Genomic DNA, 25125 nt, shown 5'->3' with positions numbered 1-25125 from the left:
CCCCCCCCCCCCCCCCTCAGCCTCTGCCCCCCCCGGGCCCGCGTTACGCGGGCCCGGGGGGGGCAGAGGCTGAGGGGGGGGAGCCGTCGGGGTGGTTAAAAGGAATCTGCGTTGCCTGTCCCAGCTTTGTACACGGAGATATCTCAAGTTTTGCATCCTTTGCTCTGTGTTTTTTATTGCTTGCCCCTTGTGACCCAAGGCGGGGGGGGGGGGTTACATGCTGCTCTGGGTTTGGGCTGCTAATCCAGAGCTGGCGTCAAAGCCCCTCGGCAGCGCCGTGCTGTTAGGTGCCTCCGTCTCCTCGTCGTCCTCCTCTGACCAGCTCAGGCTGTCGTCAGAGTCCTCCTCCGGCTCCTCCGTGCTGGCAGCCGCCTTCTCCGGCTCCCCCTGGGAGCACGCCCTGCTCTGGGGGTGCTCCAGCCTGGCCCAAGGCCCCGGGCTGGCTTTGCAGAGCGTGATCTCCACCTTGGTAGGGACCATGCTCACAAAGCTCTTCTCCGTTTCGATGACCTGGAGAGAGGGCAGGGCACGTTAAGATGAGCAGGAGAGGGCTGGCAGCACGTGCTCGTCCTTCCCACCATCGGTAGAGCCGTGACGGAGGGGAAAAGATGAGAGTCCTCCCCTCCTCAGGGCAGAGCAGGATGAGTCCCGGCGTCCAGCTGAGCTTGGTGTTACACCTCAGCAGCATGTTGGTGCTGGCGCTGGGCTCCGTTACAGCCCTCTCCACACAGCTACAAGGCACGGTGCCTCCACGGCCAGCAGCACGCTCTGCTGCAGGCGGGCGCAGGCAGCACACAAGAGGAATAAAGGCAAGAAGGACGCATGCAAATTGCTGAGTCTCGCTGCTCCTCTGCAGCTGGCAAGTGGCTGAGGAATTGGAGAGCGAGTCTTGCCCCTTGCGCTGCTTCCAAAAGCACGGGGACTGAGCCAGGTTCAGGGAGAGCCAAATCCAGAAGGCCTGCAGAGCCAGCAGCGACACCCAGCTCTGCTCTCAGTCAGGGATCAGCGCAGCCACCACCAAGGCCCTCCTCACAACCCCTGTGGTATTTCCTACATAGCCGGTGGAGATGGCTATAAATGCCAGCACCTGGGTGACCCGGCTCCCAGGCAGTCCCAAAAACAAGCCAGCGCCGTGGCAATATTTAAAAGAAAGCAGCCAGGGTGCTTCAGGTAGAACGGAGCAGCCAGGCACAGAGCCCAGGCAGTCCAGACACGGCTCATGCGGGGTGCTACCCATACAGGATCAATAGAGAAAAACATTTCCCCATCAGCATTTGCTGCTCTAGAAAACAGGAGCTCTGAAGATAAACCAGTCCCCTCTGCTGTGACAGCCGCGATGGAGCTGTGATCTCTGCAGGTCCTCAGGAGCTGGCAGTGAATAACACCGAGAGAGGGACTGTGAAATGGCTGTTTGTTCCACAGACACGCCAGCCTGTTCTCGGGAAACAGCAGAGTCCCGTGGGCCACACTGTTTTTGCGTGATAATGCAATTAAAGACTCCCTCGTGCTGCATGCACAGGAAGGACTGTGCAGAAATTGTAGCAGCAACTGCTTTGCTGCTTTTTCAAAAGTCTGAGACCATAAAGGGAGTAATTTTCCTTACTGGGAGCCTGTACTTGGGGCTGCAAATGCTTCTCTAACAGCTCGGGCTGCTCTACAGCGTTGCAGCCCGTCCCCATGCAGATTTCTGGAACAGGGAAATCAAAGTAAACAGGATCTTACCCCCCAGAGATCGAGTTCTGCCTGGAAAATCTTATTCCCTTCAAAGATGACGTGAACCTCAAGCTGAAAGATCAACAGAAAATTATCTTAGTGGGGCAGCACAGCACTTCCAGCGCTGTTCCCTGGACAGCGCAGCTGCCTTCCTGCGCTGTACCGCATCCCACGTCCCAGCTGCAGTGTAACTGCCGATCCCTCAGCAGCTGACTCTCACCCCTTCCCCATGCTGCAGCTCCACCTCTGCCACCAGCTGAAGGTCTTGGAGGCCGACAAAGCCCCACGCCGAGGCCGAAAGCCACTGAGCCAGCGTGGCTGGGCAGCTGCAGCCGCAAAGCCACCGGGCTCTCAGCTCAGGAAGCGCCAACCCCAAAGAGGGGCTGAAGAGCACCGGCAACCCAGCCGGCTTGTGGCTGTCGGCTCGCCGACATGGGGTGCCATGAAAGCCCCAGCCAGCTTGCCAGCCCCACTCACCACGGTGCGGTTGGCCTTCACGCTGCTGAGGGCGGGCAGGGGGTTCTTGGCGTAGATTGTCACCACCACTTGGCTGCTGGTTTGGTGCCAGTCCTGTCGGCACGACACCGCCTTCTTGTCCTGCCGGGGAGAAAAACCCGTCACGGCGTGGCGTCCCCCAAGGCACCAGAGGGGACGTTTGTGCCAGAGGATGCTCTTTGTGTGTCTCTCCTTCGCAGAGTGCCAGCTAAGGACAGCGTCAGCTGAGTGAGAGCAAACCCTGCATCTTGTTTTTGAGGGGAGGTGGTTTGTGTGGAGGTGGGCAGCCCCTGCCGGACTGCCCCATGCGACACAGGACATCTGTGCTGTGCTCCAGAAGGACGTGTTAAGAGCAGAGACATCCCCTTGTTCCAGGGCCGCTCTGCTGTGCCCAGGCTCACACCAGGAGCAGGCCCAAAGCATTTGCAGCACAACGTCACAGTTCATTCACTCTGCAGGGACAGCAGAAGATGCCCTCTCAAAGCAGCCTCCCTTACACCCCCTGCATGTTTTCAGCCCAGGACAAAGAACATCCTGAGCTCAGAGAGGGCTGCTCAGGCAGTCTGGCAGTGCTGACTCAGAAGAACATGATGCACTTCCAGAGATATCCTGGGCTGCTTTGTTGCAACTTTCCCAGCTCCAGCCTGCTGCCAGCTAAGAGAAACTCACACACACACACACAGTCGTGAATTGGCATCTTCCCCTCGTGGCCCTGCCACAACAGCCAGTGCGGATGAGGTCCCTCCTGAGAAGCAGCTGCAGCAAGAAAGCTTCATGAAAACAACCTCAGTCATTTGCAGACATCCGCCAAAACTTTTGGGGGATTTTTGCAGGGCTTTTCCTGTGCTCAACTGCCTGTTCCTGTGCGGCAGCCTGCAGCACCAGCCACACCGAGCTCCTGGAGCAGAGGGCAGAGGCAGCCCTCCTTCAGCTTCCCATTGCACCCGTGCCACAGGCGTGAGAGCTGCCAGGTTTTGTGAATGCAGAGGCAGGGTTTTAAACAACAGATGGGTGAGGATTCAGCATTCAAACCCTGATACAATCATCTGTGAGCAGTTATGAAAGTTAAGGGAATTAAATATGGAAATCCATGTTAATGCAGAGCAAGGGAAAACGCATCCTCGGGTGCCAGTAAAGGTTTTCCCGGAGGCACTTTGCTCAGTCACCTCCCCAAGGGCTCCCTTACCGCCTTCCCCGTCCAGCAGTGCCGCCCGGTGCTGCAGCCCGGCTGCTCCAGGAAGGCGCTGAAGTCCGTGGTTCTGACCCCGCAGCAGCTCCAGTACTTCATCCTGCGGGGAGCGGGGCCGCCTGAGCGGGCAGCAGGACCCCCGCAGGGGCAGGACCCCACGGGACCGCTTTCAGCCCACAGCGAGGTCAGTGTACTCGCCAGTAAAGGGAGGTTTCTTACCCCTCGTGGAAGACAGGAACACCAGGGTGGAAAGTACAGACCTCCGCGTTGCTCTCTGCACCCTGGTAGACCTGCGGGGCAAGAAGCAGAGGGAAGGCTTGGCTGTGCCTCCGGCACGGCATGGCATGGCCAGGCATCAGGGCTCATTCCCACAACGGTCACAGTATGTTGCCCGTCGTCACCCTTTTGCCAGGGTCCAGCATCTGAGAAGACTTTTCGGGGGCAGCCCCAGGCCCTGCTCCCTGCTGGCAGCACCCGGCCATGGCAGGACACCGGTGCATGCCCACAGCACCACCCCGCCGAGCCCCTCTCCCCAGCACAGCACGGGGCTGGGCAGCAATGGCATGGTTTGGGCACTGCAGAAACTTCCTTAGGGATGCTCGGGACCCTCAGCTGCCCTGTCCCTTCCCCTCCTTCCCAGAGTGTGTCAGTCCTGTGTCCGCATCCACCTCCCTCCTGCTTCTTCCCAAGCGTGCTGGCCTCCCTCCGGCGCATGCCTTGCCGCAGTCAGGCCGTCCTGCACTAGGCAGCCTTGGGGCGAGGCAGAAAGTGTGCTGCACGGCAGGAGTGAGAAGCAGGCAGGAATTATTCTATTCCATGCCCGTTTTACCCAGGTAAACCGCGGAGCGGCGCAGAGCGTGCGGGGACGCCGGGTACTCACCGCCTTGCAGGCTGCGTTCTTGCAGGTGGTGCCGGCTCTCACCTGCACGGCCACCTCCCCTGCAAGGACAGCACAGCTTGGCTCGGGGACACGCACCGCCTGTCCCCAGCCCTCCCACAGCCCCCGCTCCGGGCTTGCCAGACCCTCAGCTGCGCACTCACAACTACCTGTGCAGCCGCCCTCGGGCACCTTGGCGTTGGGGGACAGGCTCAGTTTCTCCAGCACCTGCTCCAGAGACCTGGATACTTTAATTGGCAGCAGTTGTCGTGGCTCATCAGAACTGGAAAACAACAGCAACAAAGGCTGAGTGTTGTTTTTTTTTTTTGCAATTTAAGTGTTGCTGCTCCTTCCCAGGAGGCAGGCAGGGCAAGGCACGTGCACAAGCAGCAGCGTGGCCAGGCGATGCCACCAGCTGAGCCTCTCTCACCTTGGTCTTTCCCGCTGCATCTTCTCAGCTGATTTTGGTCCTTGGATGATGAATTCTGCCACTGGCTTGGCCTTTGGCTTGTCTGAGCTCTCCTCTTGGAGAGGCTCAGGGGGCTTCTCCTTGCAGTGGAACCCCTTTGTGCATCCCTGAGCAGCAGAGACGAGCCCGGTGCCTGCTTTGCCCTTTCTGCCCCGGAGGCTGCTCCCAGCCCCGGTGAGTTCCTGCGACCTGGTGGCTCTGCGTCCTGCAGGGCCGGGCTCCCACCCTACGCCAGCGCAGGGACCGTGTCCCCAGGGATTCCCGAGGCCAATCCCAGGTGCAGATCCCATCGGGAAGGCCTCAGCTCTGTCCCACCCCAGCCTGGCGGCAGAGGGACGGCAAAGAGCCTCCCCACCTCCCCGGCTCTGCTGCCTCCTCCCACCCCCAGGGCTGCTCAGACACCCCATGGCGCTGGGGGCCCGAGCCGCGCGGGGGTCCCAGCCGCTTTGGCACCCTCCTGCGAGAGGCAGCAGCCAAGAACCCCCTGGCTGGGGGCCGGCCGGTGCGAGTCGCTCACCTTAATGGAGAGGAACTCGGAGAAGTCCGTCGTGCGCTTCTTGCAGCAGGACCAGCCCTAGGCACCAGGAGAGGACAAGAGGGTCGGGGCGGATGTCCCCGCTGGGCACAAGGTCCCACCTTGTGGGCTGCGGCCCCTCTTACCTTCAGGGCGTCGTGGAAGATGGGGACGCCCGGGTGGTACAGGCAGGAATCTGAAGAGGGAAAAGCATTCGGAGCCTTCCAGGAAGGGCGATCCTGCCCGTGCCTCCCAGCCGCTCCCCCGAGCTGCCTGCTGGCAGGCGCGGGGCCGGCTCGCTGCGGCAGCCGAGGCCCCAGACCAGGAGAGCATCGGGGGGCAGGAGCCCGCTTACCCTCGGCGTTGTGCTCGGGATCAAACCTCTGCCCGCAGCCCTTGTTGTAGCACAGCGACGCCATGGCTCAGGCGGACACGCGGCGCCCTTCACTCCTTCAACAGAAATCCCATCAATCTCATCCCTGCCTGCGATCCCCCCTCTGTTTCCCCGCGGTTTCCAGCGCAGGCGCCGCGAGGTGACTTTGCCTGTCTTTGGAGGCAGCTGGAGGAGGCGGCTGGTAACCGGAGAGCCGGCCAAAGATGGACATGGCAGCTGGCGGGACCCGCGTTATCTCCAGAGGCATATTTCTGTCCTGCCCCATGCTCCAGCACACGCAGGCGCCCGGCGGAGGGGACGCGAGCTGCGGGGTGCCCTGGGGTGGGCAGAGGGCTGCCAGCGCCTGCATCCCGCCCGCATCGGCACGGGGCATCTGCATCACCACGGTGCTTGCGCTCGGATCCGTGCAGCCACGACAACTCCTGACCGGCTGCTGGGAGAGCTCCCAATTTATTTATCAGCCAGAGAAGTGGCTGAAAGTTTACTGCAAAGGGAAGGAAGAGACTTTGCAGGGTCCCAGGGCAAAACCTGTGCCGGTCTCCGCAAGGCCACCTGCTGGACACAGGCACCGGAGGACCAGAGCAGGGAATGTGGCCCAAACATCCCTGATCCCCAGGGCCTTGTGCAGCCCAGGGATGAAACCTGTCCCCGGCAGCTTTCCCTGCTTCCACCATCATCACAGAAGTGTGCAAAGTGATACGGGGGCTTCCAGTGAGCAGGAGGGGCTTGCTCAAGCTCCCTGCTCCCATCCCGGCACCCAGGGTTTTTCTTCCTACAAACAGGAAGCCCTCTCGAGATCAAAGATTTTACTTAGTTCCTACAAATATCTAAAACAAAAGTTTGTTTTTGTTGTTCCCGTTTGCAGAGACAGATGTTTCCTGGGTGTTTCTCTGACCTGTGGGAGCACACAGCAGCCAGGGAGCACTTCTGCTGCGGAACTGGGCCTGAGGGAAGCCCTCGGTGCAGCAGCTGCCCTGGGAGGCAGCCCGGACACCGCTGCTGCTCCTCTCAGAGCAAACCCTCAACCCAAAGGTAGAGCAGCCCCAACGCCTGCCCTGCCTGCGGCGCAACATCCCCACGAAAGCTTTGCAGGAGTGCCAGCGGCCTGGCTTCAAGCTGATGCCGCCCCCCTAAAGAACAGCGTGCCCCAAGGCACGGTAACAGGCAGCAGTCTGAAGGGTGGGTGGAAAAGCAGGAGGGATCACTCAGGTCCCGGGAAGTCCGTCAGAGCCCCGTGACGGAGCTGCGCGGTGCGCTAGGGTTTCAGCTCTCCTTGTCCTTTCTGCAAGCCGTCAGCAAGGCTGCAGCTGTTGCCACCCTCGTGCCAGGGAGGATTTGGAGCTCGGGTTACTTCGCAGAGGAAACGTCGAGACGATGCGGTGGGTGCTGAGGCTCAGTTTGGAAGGACCAGCAGGTCCTCGGGGCAGAGGACAAGGGGAGCAGGGCTGGCCCCAGTGTGCCGGCAGGAAGCCGAGGGCCCCGCAGCGTGCGCTCGCTCCTCTGCTGCTCAGCTGCACGTCGCTGCCGGGAGCGAGGTGGCCAGGAAGCCACACGTGCGCAGCGACACACAAATCGCCGTGTCCGCAGCTCCCAGCCCGGCCGGTTTGAGGTCAGGTCAGCAGCCCTGGGGACAGGCGCAACGCACCCAACAGGGACAAGCCCCGCGCTAGGGCTGGCACTTTCTGAATGAGGGAAAGGAGGAGGTGAGGTACGGGTGGTGGCAAGAGCGTGGCGTGGGGCAGCACACCCGTCACTCAGCCTCTGGCTGGAAGCTGTGGCTGACAGCAGCCGTGGCCCCACGTCGCTGGGACCGGCCCTGCCCCAGGGCAGAGCTCCAAGTAAAGCACAAGTCGCTGCGCGGGCTGGCTGTGGGCAGCACCTTTGGAACGGCGTGCGAGGAATGGCCAGCTGGGAGTTGCAAATAAAGCCTCTCTGCTTCACGCGCAGTTGAATTGGTATAATAATGAACACAAAGGAGAAAGAAAAAACGGAACAAATCGCTCTCAAAACCCACAATCTTTTCTTGTGGAAGGAAAGCCCCATTGTCACCTTGGACCTTGGAACAAGGAGCACGGGGCGCAGCTGCAGACGAGGCGCCCAGCACAGAGCCGGGGTTCCAGACCCCGAGAACTGAGCATGAAAGCAGACGTCGTCCTCTCGAGGCAGCGGTGTGCCAAGAAGGACACGCAGGTCTGCAAACGATTAAAGGGAGGAGGGAGAGGGCAGTTTGAGGAAGAAGGTGACTTCACAGGGACACGCATCTGCGCAGGTGGGTGCCGATGGTGCTGAAGGGCTCCTCACACGGAGGGGCAGAGGGGAGGCACAGCACTTCTCCATGGAGCGAGGAGGCTTTGTGTGTTAACCAGTCACTGCAATCCTGCAAATCCTTTCAGAGAGGAGCCCGTCCAAAAGAAGAAAGCGCAGACCTTCCTGAAAACACGGTTTTCTTGTCTTCGGCTGGCACCCTCACGAAAGCCCACTGCCAGAATTAGCAGCGTGGGGCTTTACAGGTTTTCCTTTCGGGGGCGCCGCAGCCTAGCAGCACAGCCACCCCCAGCGGCAGGTAGAGCAGGGCAGCCAGGCTTGCACCGGGGGTAGGAGCGTCCCGGAGGCAGAGCTCTGCGCCTGGCTGAGCTGCTCTGCTTGCTTTCTTTTTTAGCCAGCTCTGGCACTTACCAGGGAGACAAGCAGGCACCTGGGCCGTGAGCAAGAGGGTACAATGGTGCCTTTCAGCAGGGCCACGAGAAATCCCATCTCCCTTCTTGAAGTCATGAAGGCCACGGACAAGCGGAGCCTACTCTCCACTTGTGGCTTTCTGTTAAATGACAGCTCCTAGGGAGCTATAGTATGCCAAAGGGGAGGAAAAAAAAAAAAAAGCTTTTGTCTATTACTTTGATGTGACAAAATTATTTAGGTACCAGCTGGATTTTGCAGATTTACTCCAATTTTTGCAAATGCAGGTGCTGTTGTTTAAGGGGAGCTGCATAAAGCCTAACCTGTGAAATCCTCAAATGGTGGGGGGGTTAAAGCTAAGGAGCAAACTGATAAGAGCCAGACCACTCATCTGTCCTGGTAGGGAACATCTGCCAGTCACGTTCCAGTTGAAAGCCCCAAGAACAGATGCGTCCCCTTCACAAGGCAACAGAAGGGCTGATCAGCATTCTAGCCACCTTCTCTGGCATTTTGCAGTGCTTAGTTACCTTAGCAAACTGACAGGTGAAAAGCATTGCCAAACTCCTCACACTGTACCTACAGGTGTTGCAATCCCTCTGACAATCACCACTAAATACTGCCAGCTACTCGTACAGACACTGCCAAATACTGAAATAAAACAAGCAAAAGAAACAAGAACAGCAGCTGCAGTCTCTCTCCAATACAACTTACCGATCATGCCATTACAAGCTAATTACAAATACTCAATGAACAGGTGTAAACTAGTAAAAGCCTCCAGAATGACTATTCCATCTGTTTTAACAGGGTACCCACAGGCCAATTCATAATTTTTGAAAGCTATTGCTTTGGTAACATCAGGCATCTGAAAACATTTTCACCTTCCCTATTATTTCTCAGGTTTATAAGGCAGCTCCTTATGCTCCTACACTGTAACTCTTTCTCCCTCCCTAAGTCTCTTCCTAAGGTCCCCCTTTCTGCTCCCACCTTCCCAGTCTCAACTCAAACTTCAATACAAGAAGCTAAGTCAGAGCAGACTCCTGTCCTTGCAGATTCTCTCAGGTATTACATAAGATTAAGTGTCAGCGGTGACAATAACCATCCCTCAGCTTCCTGCCCCAGCAGAGTTCAGAGCTCTACAGGAAGGTTTGCATCCTACTCAGAGGCAACTGCAACGCAGAGCAGGGACAGACAACTTTGTACTACGCAGATCAGACACACGCTGAACTCTGTGCTCCCAGTGACTCACAAACAAGTCTCGCATTTAGCTTCTCTGCACCTGCAATGTAGACATAACCTAGGTGCATCAGGCCTTCCCTATTTTACTCTCAAACGACGTTCTCATTCCAAAACACAAACAAAACTCATTCTGTGACAAGAATTGTTAGAAAATTCCCAGGGGTTAACACCCTCTTTTTACAGAGCTATGCAAGAACAGCTTTTACTCCATAATCTGATGCTTGATTTACTTTAATCCGTAGGTACACATTTTAGTAAAAAAAAAAAAAAAAGAGACAGCACACCAGATAAAAAAGGCTTAAAATCCACTTTAATAATAATGCATTCCTGTAACATTCCTCAGACAAACTCAAACTTGTTAGTGGGACAATTACAGCTTGTGTTCAAACAGTTTACACTAAATGAAAAATCTTGTAGTACTTCTACACAAAAGACAGGCAAGGTTAAGATTATACAAACATTTGTTTCAGTTAAATCTTCAGCATGAGATACAGTATCTTTGTCCAATAGATTGTACTTTACTACCAGTAAAAATAAACAGCGATACAACACATTATCAAAAAATTCATCCGAACAAGAGCCTTCCAGCCATTCAGGCTGCACATGACGGTCAACTACTTTAAAGAAACAGATGGTCCAGATAAAAAGAGTAACTACAAGTTAAGATAAAAAAAAGAAAAAAATGAACATAAAATCTCCCCAATTCACTACATGATGGATCATTTGGAGCTATGTAAATTTACAGAATCATGGGAGCTGCAAAATACCCAGATGCTGCCCTAGTTCTCCAGAGACTTCTTCCCTGTGCTCTTACGTAAGGTATGCTACACTAAAATAAAAAAAATGCCAAGACAGTTTTATCTAGTTCAGTCTCAGGACTCCGGCTGCAAATAGGAAACCTGGAACGGTCAAGGCATTGAGGTCCTTGCCAGATTTTACCGTTACTGAACAACCACGGCAGCCTCCCAGAATTCATTTTCACATTGAAATTATAGGAATGCACCACATGAAATTTTCTAAAACCTTTACCAGTCAGACTGCACTCCCCTTGTCCTAGAGTGGCTTAACCAAAGCAGGCCCTAACGAACTAATTTGAACATCCACCCCCTGAGAAGAACCCTGTACGGCCTGCCAAGATTCCTTTTCTCTTTGGGGCATGTGCAGGGGGCAGCTTAATCCTGTTAGTATCTGCGACGCTTGTTAGGGCCAAATTCCCCCCCTGGATTTCCTCTGTTGAAGGCAGGCGGGTTCCCACCCATCGCTCCGAGTCCTTCCATCGCACTGCCCTGGCCGAAGCGATCTGCAGGTGGCGGTGGAGTCTTGTAATGAGGACGAGTGCAGAAGAGGCAGAAGGAAAAACAAAGAACAAACAGCAGTTAAAAGCCATTTGAGTAGATTCGAATCCTGTCAGCATTACACAATTACAGTTCACCTTGCTGTAAGACCCCCACCCTACCAAAACCAACCCCAAAGCCCCAAAACCGGACTGATAGGACTGGTTACAGTTAAGCATTGTAGGATAAAGTCTCTTTCCCCACATAGTTTGGAGTCAAGCAAACTGGAAAACACCTTATGTCATCTCCACACTAGTGCCTTGCTGTGGAGCACATGGGAAATGCAGTCCGGGAAAGGAATTTCACGTTTCCACCATATTCCCTCACCCAAACTGAATGTAAATGAGGAGCAGCATACTAATAATACAGCAGTATCACAATCTAGATGTATGCAATGCTACAATTCCAAGGTAAGTCTGAAATACTAGTCTCGTGCCTTGGTTGTGTCCTGTCATTTCCATTCCTTTGGCTCTCCCATCTCCCAGCTGGAGCAGTGCTATCGTACAGCCTCTCCCTTCCAACACGGAGAAGAGATGAAAGGGTAATTCAGCTTGGAAGGTACCTCACGAGAACCCTAAGTCCAACCTCCTGCTCAAAGCTGAGTCAGCTATGAGGCAGATATACGGCAGACATGTCCTTTCACAACATACTGTACAGCCACTGCATCTTCCTTCCCCCTCAACATCAGGCTCATGGGTTCCATTCATTCTTCATCCACACATTTACATTAATACATACGATTTACAGCATAATACAGCACTATTACAGCACTCTTTCCATCTTTTTCCCTTCCCAGTAGATGAAGAACTCTAAGCAATTGTGAACTTTCCCTGTAGGGCACATTACATCACATTCGGGAAGGTCGCTGCAGTCACTAACCAACTGGAGCAAACGTGCAAAGTAAGTGCTATGTACACGAATAAAAAAGCTGGAACATGTTGGACCAGTAACACAAACTAAGCATCTAGCCAGGATAAAGAGTTTCCAAAAAAAACCCCTATACATATTTCTGGCCATTAGAGAAACAGCTTACTGTTTTTTTTGGTCTAAGTGGTATTAATTCATCACACTGATCTGAACTCCTTCCCCGTTCCATTCCTCTCTTCACCTTCTCCCCCATAAATTTCCTTGCGTAGTATACGTTCCTTGAACCACAGCTGCTCCACTGTCCCTACCATTCAGGTAAAAAAGCTCACAGCCAAATAAAACTGTTCTTTGTGACAAAAAGACTTCCATGAAGCAGTCGCTATAGATGAAGTAGGAAGGTTTGCAGGAAAATTGCTCATTACACCAAGTACTATGAACTGCTAAAGATGAACTTTCAGGACAAACTTGAATACGACTGCTGCTGTTTCTGAAGCTGATTGGAAGTGCTGATACTGTGTGAGATTTCATCCTCTGACAGATAGGATCAACAAGCACCAAAGAAGCCATAATCTGTTGTAAAGCTCTGCAGTAAAGCCGTAACTGTGCATCACCAAAGCTTGAATTCTTTAGAGGCACCCCTCCTCCTGAGTTCAGCTACTGGATCATCTCCACACCCACATCATTTGCTTTACTAGACTTAATTTCACTTGCAAACTAAGGAAACTCCCAAACTGAAAGTTACAAGCTGCAGTCACCAACCTTCACAGCAACATTCATTTTCTATTCCTTCCATTATTTTCATAAAAACTGTAACAAACAAACAGATCGCTGCAAGCAATTCAGTTCTTCCATGTTGACAGGTTACCTCTCACCACAGTAACTATGTGCAGACTCTGAGCTCGCTGGTTTCCACATTAAATGTGACACCTTCAACAACTCCTCCAGCAGTATGAAGTAACACTCCATTTCACGTTTATAACAAGCTAAAACATGCAGTTACCATTCACCAACTAAATCACTAACGCAGCAACCATAATTCCTATCTAAACACCCTAGTTTTTCAATTTATCCCACTCGTAGCTCAATAACCTTTAAGTTAGATAGTATTCTTAAAAGCATTTTTTCCCTCCAATCCCATGGAAGTTTAATAAATGGGCTTTTTGCAAGCTGGTCGCAGCATGCTGAATGAAGTCTGTACATCTACTAAATGTTTTACAGCAACCTATTTCAGTTCACTATCAGTACTGGAATTAAATATATGAAGAAATTAATTTCTCTTCTCACTATTACGGAAACAGAGACAAGTTCTGGGTTTTCTAAGCAAAAAAAACAAGCCAACTTTTAAAATCTTTTAAGAAGGATTTCTAATAAACAGAACTTTTAGATTTCCATTACTTGTATTTAAAAATTAAATTTGTATTTAGAATTTTCCTTAGGGCTTTCTCTTTATAGTTCTTTGGTGACATCTCAACGATGAGGATGCCTAGGAAGGTTTTAAGTTGTCTAAGGTCCATCAGGGTGGGGATGACTGGGGATGGATGGGGTGCAAAGCTGAGGAACTGTCTGCTCATACAGCTTTGTAGATGGAATGTCAGCCTTGAGTTTTGCCAGTCAAGTATTTAAACTTCAAGAAGAGTCACAGAGACCCTTTGCAAATACAAGCTACTGTTTAAAATTCAATTAAGTGTAAAAATTGAAAAAGGCAAGTAAGCAAGCATAAAGTTCACTGATTCTTTGTTATTTATTTCCTAAGCAAATCAGCTGAACTCATTTTTGCATACTTATTACCATATTCCTTTTAGCATAGGAGAGTATTGTTTTAAAAAAACTAGTGATGGACAGAACATTCCTGAAAGGTTGGCTTTATGCCAGCAAGAACATCTCCAAATACTCTCGCTCAAAGTGCTTCCCAATATGCCATTTAAAAAATGACCATGTAGTATTGGTTGATTTTAAGATCCTTCTAAAAAAGGTTTTAGCATCTTCAGAGTAAAGAAAGAAGTATTAGACTTGGTTCAATCTCAAAAATACCAACTATTATCGAGGCAAGATTAACTTCACATCAGGTCTAGGGAGACAAACAAGACTCAGCTTTAGCAGTGTCCTGCCTAACAATGAAAACAACACAGCCTACATTTAAAAGGTGTGCACGAAAAGCAGATGGAGCTACATTACCATTCCCATGGCTCCGTCAGGTATCATAGCTCCAGGACCAGCTGCAGGAGGCGCAGCAGCTGGGACGTTGGTACCACCCATAGCTCCTCTATTGTTCATGCCAATGGTACCTGGAAAAGAACCAGAAAAACCATGAACCAGAACCACAAAACACCACGTAAGCTCCCTGCAGGATTATATCCCGGGACAGAGCTCTAATCTATTAACCACCATTGCACTATCAGGTCAAGACAAACTGATCTCGCATTCCACTATTACCTGAAACCTCAGCAGGTCCTAACGCTCCCTATCTTCATTAACCACTAAGCCTGATGGTCTTTTTACTCACTTTTGTGCATGTGGCCTCAAACTGTAGGTCACGTAGCCAAATTATGGAAATCTCGTAATTGAGATTTCTTCCTGGAATCAAGGTCTAGTACCACTTGTTGTACCAGCTTCTGTATCACTACAAACTTCTTAATCACATGATGGCTCTAATTTCAACCATCTTCTGCTTACTGAACTTCCACGTACGTACAGCACTGCCTCATACCCGTACGTTTCCTGTCATATGACAGCTTCCTGTCGCTGAAATGGGAGAAAGTTACTACGACAGTTTCTAAATAAGGACCTAATAAAATACAACTGCTCAAAAAACACATGGATTTTGTAGAGAAGGACACGAATGTGCATAGAAATTAAGAGGACTACAAAAAAAAAAAACTCTTACCTCCCATGCCCATCTGCCCCATTCGCATGTCTGGTGGCTCCCTCTGGAAAAAGAGATGCCCGTTTCAAATGATAAAGATCCAAGTATTTTGTAATGTAATTACACAAATTCATTGAGTTCTGGGGTTTTATTACCGGGTAGAATCACTGGGTAAATTTCAAAAGCAGATCTGAGCTACTGCTACCACTATTAACTGCTGAACAAACAGCTCTTATTTAAAGCATCTCATTTTGCAAGACAATATCCAACAGCAAAGCAATCCTGATACAGCATCAAGCCGCAAAGCTGTGTGTGCAGATTTTACTGAACAGCAGCATAAAGAGTTATCCGATACCTGGACGGAAAGATCTGCTGAGCAGCAGTAACACATTGGAAAGAATTAGTTTTTATTACTTCCTCAGTGTAGCTAAGAAGCTTTTCCTGTTGAAAGGAATGTAAGCTTACACAACAAACATGCAGCACTGGGTCATTTCCACCAGACTACCGGCTAGTGAACACTGGGCACACAACACAGATCTCCCTCGCTGCAAAGCTAGGAACACCTGCTCACTTCAGTGAGGATACTACTTTTCCAGGATGGGAGCTGAACAACAGATGTCACTTGACTTCACCTGTAGTCTCAGTGCCACTATTCATCAGATATTATTTATTATTTAGAGAACTCCGGAGTTCTGCTAGGTAATATTCGCATTTAGGTCAGTCACAGTTTTGATCTTGTGTCTTTACAGCTAGCTATTTTGCTTAGGGGCAAATTTTTTGCTAAAATACATAAACAATTGTCACCCAGTTGCACTGACATTATTATAGCGTCTCCATAGCATGAGAGCTGCTTCCACAATAGAAAATTGCTGGGACTGAAAATGAACTGTTAACAGCTCATTACAGAACTAGCATTACTGTTATTAAAAAGCAGGCTATCACACATTTTACATTCCAAAGAAATACTTGACCAACACCGACTTTCAAGAGTATGAGCAAATTATTGTGCCTGCAGCAGTGCCTCGAGCTAGGATCATTCCATCTGAGGAAGACTAAGAACAACTGCAGGCTAGGGATATAGCTGGGTATGTGATCACAACAGGGCTCCGCAATAGTACTTCAGAAGAGTACATCTTTGTTACTATTCTTAGAATATAATTAGTTGGCATATATTCTTCTAAACAGCAAGACAGCCACTGAGGATCCTACAGGAACAGCTGTTGGACGGTAACTGTGTTATTTACATTTTCCAGACAAAATGTTACTAAGACAGACAGGAGCCAATAACTGGCTGTAGAATGCAAGGAATGTGTATGCGGAGTCCCTCAACCAACACGTTAAGCATCCACTGGAAGTCCCATGCTGGGGAAGAGAAAAAAAATCTAATATCAGTGTCCAGATGCAATGGAAAAATAGGAATATTCATACCGCATCAGCGAAGTTCCCCTTGAAGCCTTCCTGCTGGCGTCTCATCATCTCTTCTTGTTGCCTTCTCATTTCCTCCTCACGGCGCCTGCGTTCTTCCTCTTGCCTGCAAAAAAGTGGCAAGGATGCTCAGCACCACACAAACTGATCACTTGCGTCAGAGTTGCAGTGCTGCCTAGTGGGCTCTTGTTTTGGAAACCTACAACTTTGAAAACATTATTCTGCTGAGGTTGTGAAATATCAGGTACCTCATGATGAAAGCAAACATCTACGAGCAGGGCATTTTCAACACTCTGAATTTTAAGGAGTTCGTTATAAAACTCAGCCTGAGCACACCCACATACACAGCCACTCTCAAGTACATGCTGACTACGTTATATTGCATATAATGCACAAAAGCCAGACAGTTCTCAAGCCCCTCGTATTACAAAAGTAATCTGGAGATCTTCCTGGAGCTTCTCACAATGACCCTGAGACAAGGAAGAGCTGGAACGGAGAGAGAACTCCCTGAGACTAAGTTACCTCTCAAAGGAGAGGATAGATGCTAGAATGGGGTTTCCCAACCTGCAGCACTAAAGCCACTGCACAGATTCTGACTTTTGTATCTGCCTCGGTCAAGGAGCTAAACTGAGACACAGAACTGTAAAAAAAACAAATACTAGTCAGTGTCCTTTAATGCCAGCAGAAGAAACTCCTAACTCCTTCATCTTAAACCAAGTGTACAGTCTCCCTACGAACAAAAAGGCCTGAAACAACAGCTACTCTTAAGGTAGCAATTAAATTGTCACCATGAACAATGAGTGAACTGAAGAAGTGCTTCGTTCCATAACATTATGGATTCACAATTTCAGAACCTGCCACCTTACCTGATTTCCAACTGTTTACGTTTTTGTACTTCTTGGTTATGCAATTCTTCCATCCTCCTCAGTTCTTCCTGGCGTCTCATTAAATCTATAAAAGATAACAGTTAAAAAAAATAAAATCAAACTTGTCTCCTTTACCACCTCCCATCAGTTCCTGAATCAGAACCACACCACAAAGGAGAGTAACATAATAGAGCCTCCTGTAACACAGCAACATCTGTTTGTTGCTGCCACAGCTGGTTAAAAGTCATGCAGCTGTGCCACAGCTCAACTTCAGTGGGCTCTGGCCAGCCTGCTGAGCTACCAACCCCGGGAGAAGGGCCCCGTTTTGATTATCTTCGGTTGGTACCTTGCCGCATGAGCATAACTTGGTGCTCGTGGCGAGCTGCTTCCATTTCCATTTCCAGCTTCTCTCGAGCTTCCTTGATGTTGCGGTCTACCTGTTCTTGCTGCTGCTTTTCCATTTCTATTAGAGCCTTCCAACGCATGGCATATTCATACTCAAAGCTGCCAGGCTGTGCGAATCGAGGAGGCTGCTCACGCTCCCTGTCAAGCAAGGAAGAGCTAGTGAATGCTTCAACAGAGCCAAGAGGATCTAAGAAAAATACAACGTGTGTGTAAACGCAATGGCGGATCCTTCTGACAGTTAGAAACACATCTCACTGCAATAAATAAAACTGTGTACACTTTTTTGCACAAATAGCTGTGCCCGAGATACCACTTCGTCTGTTGCTCGGGATGCACTCTACTCAAAGGAGAAACTTAGAAAACTATGTCCTGTCCTCCCTCACACCCAGCAACATCACTGGGTTCCTAACACACCAAGATGCTGGGCAAAAGACACGTAGAAATACTCTCGACAGAAACAGCTCCCGCTGCACATCTCGTGAACAGGTTCACTCCAGAAACATACCCAGCCCAAACACACATGTTCACCCCACTAACCCCTGCAGCCCCTGCACCTGGAGCATGTGACTACTCCTAACACAGCCTCTGGGCTCCTGAAGCTCTCATCCTCCTTACTTCATCCAAAATTCATGACCTCACATGGTTTACTAATGCCCACTGCTCTAATCACATGACACCTGTTTACACGGGAAGCCCTCAAATACCCTGGCCTTATACCTGGATAGCTCTCCCATGCCTTGCTGCTGTTCACATCATGCATACCATTTTCACTGTGAGTTCAGGTCTGCTTCCTCCACAGACTGTCCATAATGCTTTGAGCACATGATTTACATCTTTTGTTTCAGCTTCTCATCCCAGCAAGGGGAAAGCACACGTTATCTCAAACTGACACCAATTTTTATCCCAACAACGGAAGCAGACAAACACAACAAAATATGTGGAGCCTGCCAGCCTTACCCAGCAGAGTGGATCCAAAACCACTGCTTTCTTTCAGCTAACCAATTTCAAGGGAACAGCGTAAACAATTCTTTTTCTGGAGTCAGGTCACATTTTCAGAAAAAAGGAGGACCTCTAGAAGCAGTGATAAGCCACCCTCCTACGACTCAGGCACTAGCCAAGACCCCGGAGCCCCCAGGCAGTCTCATCTCATGTCTTACGGCAGGCACATACTTGTGATATTGCTGGTTTTTGATGACCAGTTTCTCTGGTAGTCCCTCTTCATCATCATACTGATCCATGGGCTCCACAGTGACAGGCCGAGGGAATCTGTAAAGAAAAAATGAGGTGCTTTGAGGATAACTCAGGAATGAGCTTGCAGCGTAGGAAAGCCTGCGTGCTATGTCTGAACCTACGAAATACTGCTTTTAGCACTGCTCAAAGAAATCGAGTGCAGCCAGGGTTCTGAAGCAAAGTGAAAACAGTCATTACTTTTAATGGTGTTTTTTTTTCCCCCTTTTGGACTAGGAGCTGAGCTGTCAATTGAAATCCTTGTTGAATCCAAATCAAAACTGTACTGAAAGAAGAATGCTTTCAGTTACTTGTTTAAATTAATAGCTTCACTGGAAACTTGACTTCCTGGAGTAGGATCTGCACAGCACAGTAGTACCAGAGTCTGTTTTTAGATCCCTTTCCTCCCTTGCTTCATGACCAACCACAGGCTGCACAACCCCTTTATACAATAGTCTACAGCAAGGAGTAACACTGCCCTTCACTGGCTGTATCACTCGTACGCTCTCGGTGAGACCACTGCTTCCTGTTACTGCCAACCAGCACTGCTCTGCAAGTTCCTGTTGGGCCCTGCCTCGATTTCCCAAATAATCCTCTGGAACACTTTGCAGCACAGACACTGAGCACATGTGCTTCTGTGTGCAAAAGAGAACTATTTAGCAGAAACGTCCCCATCTCTGCATCAGTTCCCCAGCACAGCACTGACACTGCTCACATCCTCAGCACAAAGCAGCGTCACAATTCAGCTTTAGCTCCTTAATCCATTTGCCAGAGCTGGGGAAGTGACAGAAACAATCGTGCCATGCCGTGGAGCAAGCAATGCCCAAACTCCAACAGGAAGGCAGGACATGAGAGGCTGAGGGTCCACAACATAGCTTTTCACTTTAATGTGAAATATTCCATTACTAATTGTCTCATTTTCCAATGTGAGCCAGTCTGTTCCAAGCAGTTTATCTATCTGCTACTGTCACAAACTACGACAAAGCAGAACAACTTCAATGAAAACCAAACCTCAAGTAGAAATAAGCAACACGCTGTTTTCCTGCCCCAGATGTCAAAAGCTGATGCGCAGACAGCCAGAGAAAGAGGGAATGTTGCCCCCAGGTGCTCTCGGTTATACACTGGCAGTGCTTAGCTTTGCATGCTCACTTTTCAAATGTTGTTTTCGTGATTCTTTCAGGCTGTATAGTTCTGAGTCAGCAAAAGGGCACGGAGTAAATAATCCCAAGAAACTAAGGTAGCCCACAAGCTCCCTAGCAGCAACCCTGCTGCAGAGCACTACACGCTCTGCTGGCTACTCCCAAAGACTCTCAGGCAGGAAAACAGCAATGTAAAAAAAAAAAAAGCTGCTTTTTGAACCTGAACATGCTGTGTAGTGCCGTGCCAGATGCAGCCCCTCCCCAAAAAAAGAGGGGGGCGAGAAGCACAAAGCTTAAAAAAATTACTTTAGAAATTAGCAATATAGCCCCAATTTCAGGAAGTGTTTTATTATTAAATTCTAAGAGCATGCATACAAAATATACTTTAGTATTTTTCAGTCCCAACAGACCATAAATGGTTCCCCTCGTTGTTAAAGCAACAAGCCATGCTCTGTGGAACATATTTAGAATTAATCATTTGCTTAAGCATGTTCACAGCATTATCCAAGAACACGCTTTGTTGCCTTACGATATTCAAGCAAAGGGAAAACAAGCTTCTGACGGAGAAAACCCCAAACAACCCAGTACACCTGATCAGCTTCCCAAACACCTCGTGCCCAAGTGGTGGATCAGCGCACTGCCCAGCCGCGCACCCTGCCGAGTGCGGTCCCACCCCTCGACTCAGCGTGCACAATTAACACACTCGAGCTTTGTTTCCAGTCATGGAAATGGGTCTCCAAAACAGCTCCTGTTTCTTGAAAGCTGCTTTAATTGCCCTAAGGCAGCTTTAGTGAGGAAGAGCTTACTGGACGGCCTTACACTCTGACCCCACCAGCAGCTTCCCGGAAGGAAGCTTTGAGAGCTGAGTTTCGGCACAGACTCGCTCCTGTTGGAAAAGAAGCCAAGTTCTCCCTGGGCAAAGCACCTCCTGCCCTGCTACACCGCGAAACATTGCTCACAAGCCAACGCCACCCACCAGCCTGCACGCAACAGCACAGCGATTCTTGCCCTCCGCACTTACGTAGTCAGCAGGAAAGACCCATCACTACATCTATCCAGGGCTTTCCTAGCAGCAGGCTTCCCTGAGAACTCCACAATGCCTTTTCCAGAGGATCGTCCTCTGTCATCCACAATAACCACAGCCCTTTCCACCTGGCCAAACACTGAGAAGGCTTCCTCCAGGAGCTCATTGGACACAAACTGAGGCAGGTTCCTGACTGTCAGCGATGCGCTGTGGCATGCAAAACGCACTCTTAGCTGCTTCCCACGGAGAGGCATGTTGTCTAATTCCACCTTTGCAATCTCTGCCAGAGTGCGAGTTTCCTGAAGATAAAAAAAGTCATCATTAAAACTCTCAATGCAGCATGGAATCAGCTATGTACACAACCGAGTCACAGGCGTATTTCTCCTGAACAAGTACCTCACAGAGAGGAACTAATAAACCTCCCACAGCGTGTTAAAAAAATGCCCTAACAAATCACAGCTATCCTCCGTTATCAGTGACTTTACCTGAATACACATGTAGAAAGTTTGGAGGTGGAAAAAGAAATGTATCGGACATAAACCTAATCCCACAGCCAGTGAAAACGAAGCAAATAATGATCGTTATTGATCAGATATATCAGTATATTAAGGCTACAGAATGAGTCGCTCTTTTTTCTTAAAAAAATAAATACATTGAAAACCTCATGCTGCAGCCGCTCATATTGGGGTTTTCAGAAACGTAGCACCTGAGCCACTAGTGCCTGAGAACCACGACACCATGTCGGTAACCACCTCCCTCATAGCCACACTTCAGTGTGATCGCCTGGAGATTCTCCCCTGCCACAAGAGCACCCATCACCCCAGAAATACCGTGTGATTAGCTACGTTCACAGAAACACCTCATTTACACCCTTCCAGGAGATGTCTACCTGGTCTGTAACAGCATCAGGTTCGTGTTTTCCCTCTTTTCTCTCAGCTGATTCCAGAATACCTCTACCAGGTATCTCATAAATCCTGCCACGAGCTGCCCCCATTCACGTTCCTTCCCATAACAGGCTCTAGACTAATCAATCACTTGTAGAAGCTGATCCGTGATTGTAATCCAGGTCACTTAAAATCAACGGTGGGCTTAATTATCAGAATTATCTGAAGATACCTGAACATTTGCTACTTCCAGTTAGCAACACTCCTCTAGCGCAGGTCACTGCCACAAAAACACGCCTAAGGTAGCAAGTCACTCACCAGCCTGATAAAGCCAAAGCCTTTGTCCTTGTGTATGAAGACTTCCCCTGCCTTGCCATACTTCTCAAATAACTTTCTCATCTCTTCCTCTGTAATATCTGGGGGCAGATTCCCCACAAACAGGCGGCTTCTCTGAGTGAAGGTCTTTTCACCAGGTTTCCGGAAATTCTTCAGGTCAATAGTCAGGCCTTCATCTGAGGGGAATAAGGTACACAGCTGCTCTACAGTTGGGGGGATAAATTCTATTAGGTTTCATCACAGTGAACGCAGAGACACAGGACAATACAGGTAATACCACCCATTCGCTTAGACCTCAAACCTCCCCAGCCATCTCTACAGCAACGAGGGGATTTTACTTCAGAATGGTCACTCGGGCTTCAGCTTTTGGGCAACTGCTCAAGATAACCGACCCACAATAAAGTCTGTAGTCACAATACAAAGTTTTGCTATTACAACCTGAATGAGTACAGGAAAGCTGCAGCCTGGCCAGCAATCCGATTTTTACTGAGGGGAAAAAAAAGTTCTAAAAATAATATGCGAAGTGTTAATTTTGCCCAGACAGGTAATATTTTAGTTAGCTGGTATTCTATGAGATGGGATTTGGGTTCTAGAGTCTTGGGTTCCAATCTGAATAGAAGACTGGAATGGCAAAAATAGAAAAAAAAACAACTAAGAATAGCCATGTAGGTAAGACCTCAAAAATTTAAAAAAATCTATATTCATTAAGTAATGCTGCACGTAAGACTAACAAATGGGACTCGTTACAGAACACCCTCAAACCCCCACATGCACAATTCACTTTAACCCCCAATTTAGCTGAAACCCAGCACGACCCCGGAAGCCCTGCTAGAGACGGACATGGGGACGGCTTTATGAGCTCCCCGCCTCCCTCTGTCCCCTTTTCTTAAAGGGGCACAAAACCTCCCTGCACAGGACAGCAAGCTGCAGAAAGCAATTCCACTTTTTTTTTTGTTTCTGTCTTTTGTTCCTTTTGCAGTTTTTCCTCTCTTTCATTTGACACAAGCAGCTTACGGATCAATTCCTATCCAAATTGCTTTGCACAGGATCCACCTCATGGCCACGCGTCTGAAGTAAACTCAAGCGGTTCGATTCAGACTACGAAGCAGGGTACGAACCAGGAAAAGCCATTCATGCAAAGGCAAGTGTTAAGGACAAGCCTTTTATGAGTACAAGCACACCCCCACAGCTAACCCTAAAAACCCGGGCTGGTAATGTATAGAAGAGTAGCAAAAGGACAGCAAGTGATTTATTTCACACAGCTCAGTCACTTTGGTGAAGCGTTTGTCTTGCAAACGACTCCAGGCTGTTATCAGAGGCGTTTGGGGGTCAATTGCAAGGCCTGCAAATACCCTCAGCGGGACTCAGGGCAGCATTAACCAGCATCGCTGTTCCACCTTAAGCAGATCCACTCAAAGGAATGCGAGATGCAGACTGTCACTCCGAGCTGATCCCTCCAAGAACACAACAATGCTGTTCTTGTGCTGCATTGTTCCCAACCTGACTGGAAACAAACTAGTCGGCCACCCTTTTCTATGATCTCCCACGAACCTGTTTAACAGGATCGCTTAATAAAAACACCCGTGAATTTTATACTAGCCAAACATCTGCATGTGGGTTCACTTAAACATGCAGCTGAGAGAGAAAACCACAGAGGAATCATGCATAAGGAACACAGCCAAGCGCATTTAGCTCAGGAAAGCCTTCGAGAAAGCCAGCAAAGCACACATGCGACTTTTATCCTCTTTTGTTTTGAAAAGCCAGTATTAAGACTTCAAAAACAAAACAAAAGAAAATAAAAAGTAGAAAACAAAAGAGGTTTCTAGTATAAATGGCAGTGCCCCGACGCCCCAGCTGTAAACTATCCAGTTAGCTCAGTTAGCGCCCCAGCAGTCATTAACGCAGCGCGTTTCAGGGGGAGCGATTGCGATCTGACTGCCAAGCAGCAGAGCTGCGGCCCGCGGTGGTTAAGAACAAACTCAGGAGCGCCCCGAGTTACAGCAGGGGCCGGCACCGGTGACAGCTGGCAGGCCGGCTTTCGAACGGCGAAGTAAATAAATAAGAGGAAGCATCGGGCAGCGCTTTCTGTGCGAGAGCCCGGCCTCAGCGCCGCGCTGCCGGCTCTGTGCGAGCGCTACGGGCACAGCCGCGTCTCTAGGGGCCGCGGCTCCGTGTGCCGGGCACTGGAGGCAGGCCGTGCCCGTAAACCCTTTTATGGCCGGGAGAAGAGGAAAAAAAAAAAAAGAAAAAGGGAAGCGGAGCGGGGCGCAGCGGGCCGCAAAGTTTACGGGAAGGCCGCGGAGGGGCGGGCGGGCCGCGCGCCGCGAACAGGACCGGGGAGTTGCGGGAGGGCCCCGCGGCCCGCACTCACTCTGGCTGTTGGCCTGCTGCCCGTTGGCGGGCCCGGCGGGCGGCGGGTGCGGCGGGTGCTGGTGCTGCTTCCGCGGCGCGTGGTTCTGCTTCTCCATGCCGAAGCCCTTGTTGCCCTGCATCTTCCCCACCTGCGGGCACACGCGCACGGCTCGCACACGGGGCACGGACCCGGACCCGGGCCCGGCCCCCCCCAAGTCTCTCCGGGACCTCCCCCCCCCGCCCTCCCGCCTCGGCGGCCGCGTGTGGCGGCGGGGCGGGGCGCGGGCCTCGGCGGGGCTCCCGGCGGAGCGGCCGGGCCCGCGGCAGCGCGGAGCGGCCCCGGCGGCGGCCCCGTGCCGGACGCGGCCTCACCTGGCGGCGGCGGGCGGCGGCGGGGCGGATCGCGGCCTGCTCGGCCCGCTGCAGCCCGGAGAGGAGCGCGCGCGCGGCCGGAACTCGCGCAACCTACCCCCCTGCTCCCACCGCCCGCCCTTCCCATTGGCCGCCCCGCCGCCCGCCCCGCGCCGCCATTGGCCGCGCCCCCCGTCACTCACGGGCCGGCCGCGGCGGGGCGGGCCGAGGCGGGCGTGCGGCCCTCTGCGCGGCGCCGATTGGCCGCGAGGCGGCGGCGGCCCGCAGCGCGCGCCGCCAATCAGCGCGGCGGGCATCACGCTCGGTTGAGAGGCGAGCGAGGGGACAAAGGAGCCGAGCGAGCCGCCGGCGGCCGCCGCGCAGGCGCAGTGAGGGCGGGCGCCGCGCATGCGCGCTGCGATCGGCGGGGGGGGGCGCTGTCTTTTAAAGGGGCCGCGGCGGGCTCCGAGCGCGTGCCGCGCCGTGCGCGCC

At 51.0% G+C, this 25125-nt stretch overlaps 2 protein-coding genes across 10 annotated transcripts; both read right to left on the bottom strand.

Annotated features, from left to right (window-relative positions):
- Positions 1 to 81: 81 nt before the first annotated feature.
- ITGB1BP2 (integrin subunit beta 1 binding protein 2) lies at positions 82 to 9699 on the bottom strand. 6 transcript variants are annotated; one of them, XM_080554574.1, is made up of 11 exons: positions 5613 to 9699; positions 5404 to 5453; positions 5261 to 5317; positions 4705 to 4850; positions 4445 to 4557; positions 4278 to 4336; positions 3617 to 3687; positions 3395 to 3497; positions 2191 to 2310; positions 1723 to 1785; positions 82 to 510 (listed from the first exon to the last, which is right to left on the bottom strand). In XM_080554574.1, exons 1-11 carry the CDS (start codon positions 5674 to 5676, stop codon positions 214 to 216), a joined length of 1143 nt encoding a protein of 380 aa, XP_080410700.1. In that variant the 5' UTR covers positions 5677 to 9699; the 3' UTR covers positions 82 to 213. The 6 variants fall into 6 exon arrangements, with proteins under 6 accessions (XP_080410700.1, XP_080410698.1, XP_080410699.1 ...); XM_080554572.1 differs by having other exon boundaries at positions 5404 to 9699; XM_080554573.1 differs by having other exon boundaries at positions 4278 to 4557.
- A 151-nt stretch (positions 9700 to 9850) lies between these two features.
- Positions 9851 to 25023, bottom strand: NONO (non-POU domain containing octamer binding). Of its 4 annotated transcripts, none has more exons than XM_080554565.1 (11): positions 24837 to 25023; positions 24302 to 24431; positions 21913 to 22133; positions 20708 to 21009; positions 18491 to 18586; positions 17262 to 17458; positions 16916 to 17000; positions 16053 to 16155; positions 14646 to 14688; positions 13937 to 14046; positions 9851 to 10879 (listed from the first exon to the last, which is right to left on the bottom strand). In XM_080554565.1, the coding sequence occupies exons 1-11, from the start codon at positions 24948 to 24950 to the stop codon at positions 10742 to 10744; spliced, it is 1539 nt and encodes a 512-aa protein (XP_080410691.1). In that variant the 5' UTR covers positions 24951 to 25023; the 3' UTR covers positions 9851 to 10741. The 4 variants fall into 4 exon arrangements, with proteins under 4 accessions (XP_080410691.1, XP_080410692.1, XP_080410693.1 ...); XM_080554566.1 differs by having other exon boundaries at positions 21913 to 22106; positions 24837 to 25017; XM_080554567.1 differs by lacking the exon at positions 24837 to 25023 and adding an exon at positions 24655 to 24788.
- Positions 25024 to 25125: the final 102 nt, after the last annotated feature.

The sequence above is a fragment of the Anser brachyrhynchus genome (genome assembly GCF_964034855.1).
Source record: "Anser brachyrhynchus genome assembly, chromosome: 13".
In the NCBI taxonomy this organism is placed as follows: domain Eukaryota; kingdom Metazoa; phylum Chordata; class Aves; order Anseriformes; family Anatidae; genus Anser; species Anser brachyrhynchus.
Note: the sequence above shows the minus strand (reverse complement) of the source record. Positions and strands in the feature narration are given on the sequence as shown.

What these genes read in the sequence shown, in the direction of transcription:
- ITGB1BP2 (XM_080554569.1), bottom strand. Translation starts at nt 5,676, where the DNA reads ATGGCGTCGCTGTGCTACAACAAGGGCTGCGGGCAGAGGTTTGATCCC. An exon ending in ATGCAGCGGGAAAGACCAAG is followed by an intron (nt 4,558 to 4,704) that starts GTGAGAGAGGCT and finishes GTTGTTTTCCAG; the next exon opens with TTCTGATGAGCCACGACAAC. An exon ending in TGAAGGCCAACCGCACCGTG is followed by an intron (nt 1,786 to 2,190) that starts GTGAGTGGGGCT and finishes TTGATCTTTCAG; the next exon opens with CTTGAGGTTCACGTCATCTT.
- NONO (XM_080554565.1), bottom strand. Translation starts at nt 24,950, where the DNA reads ATGCCCGCCGCGCTGATTGGCGGCGCGCGCTGCGGGCCGCCGCCGCCT. An exon ending in CGCCCCGCCGCGGCCGGCCC is followed by an intron (nt 24,432 to 24,836) that starts GTGAGTGACGGG and finishes GTGTGCCCGCAG; the next exon opens with GTGGGGAAGATGCAGGGCAA. An exon ending in AGTTATGCTCATGCGGCAAG is followed by an intron (nt 17,001 to 17,261) that starts GTACCAACCGAA and finishes TATCTTTTATAG; the next exon opens with ATTTAATGAGACGCCAGGAA.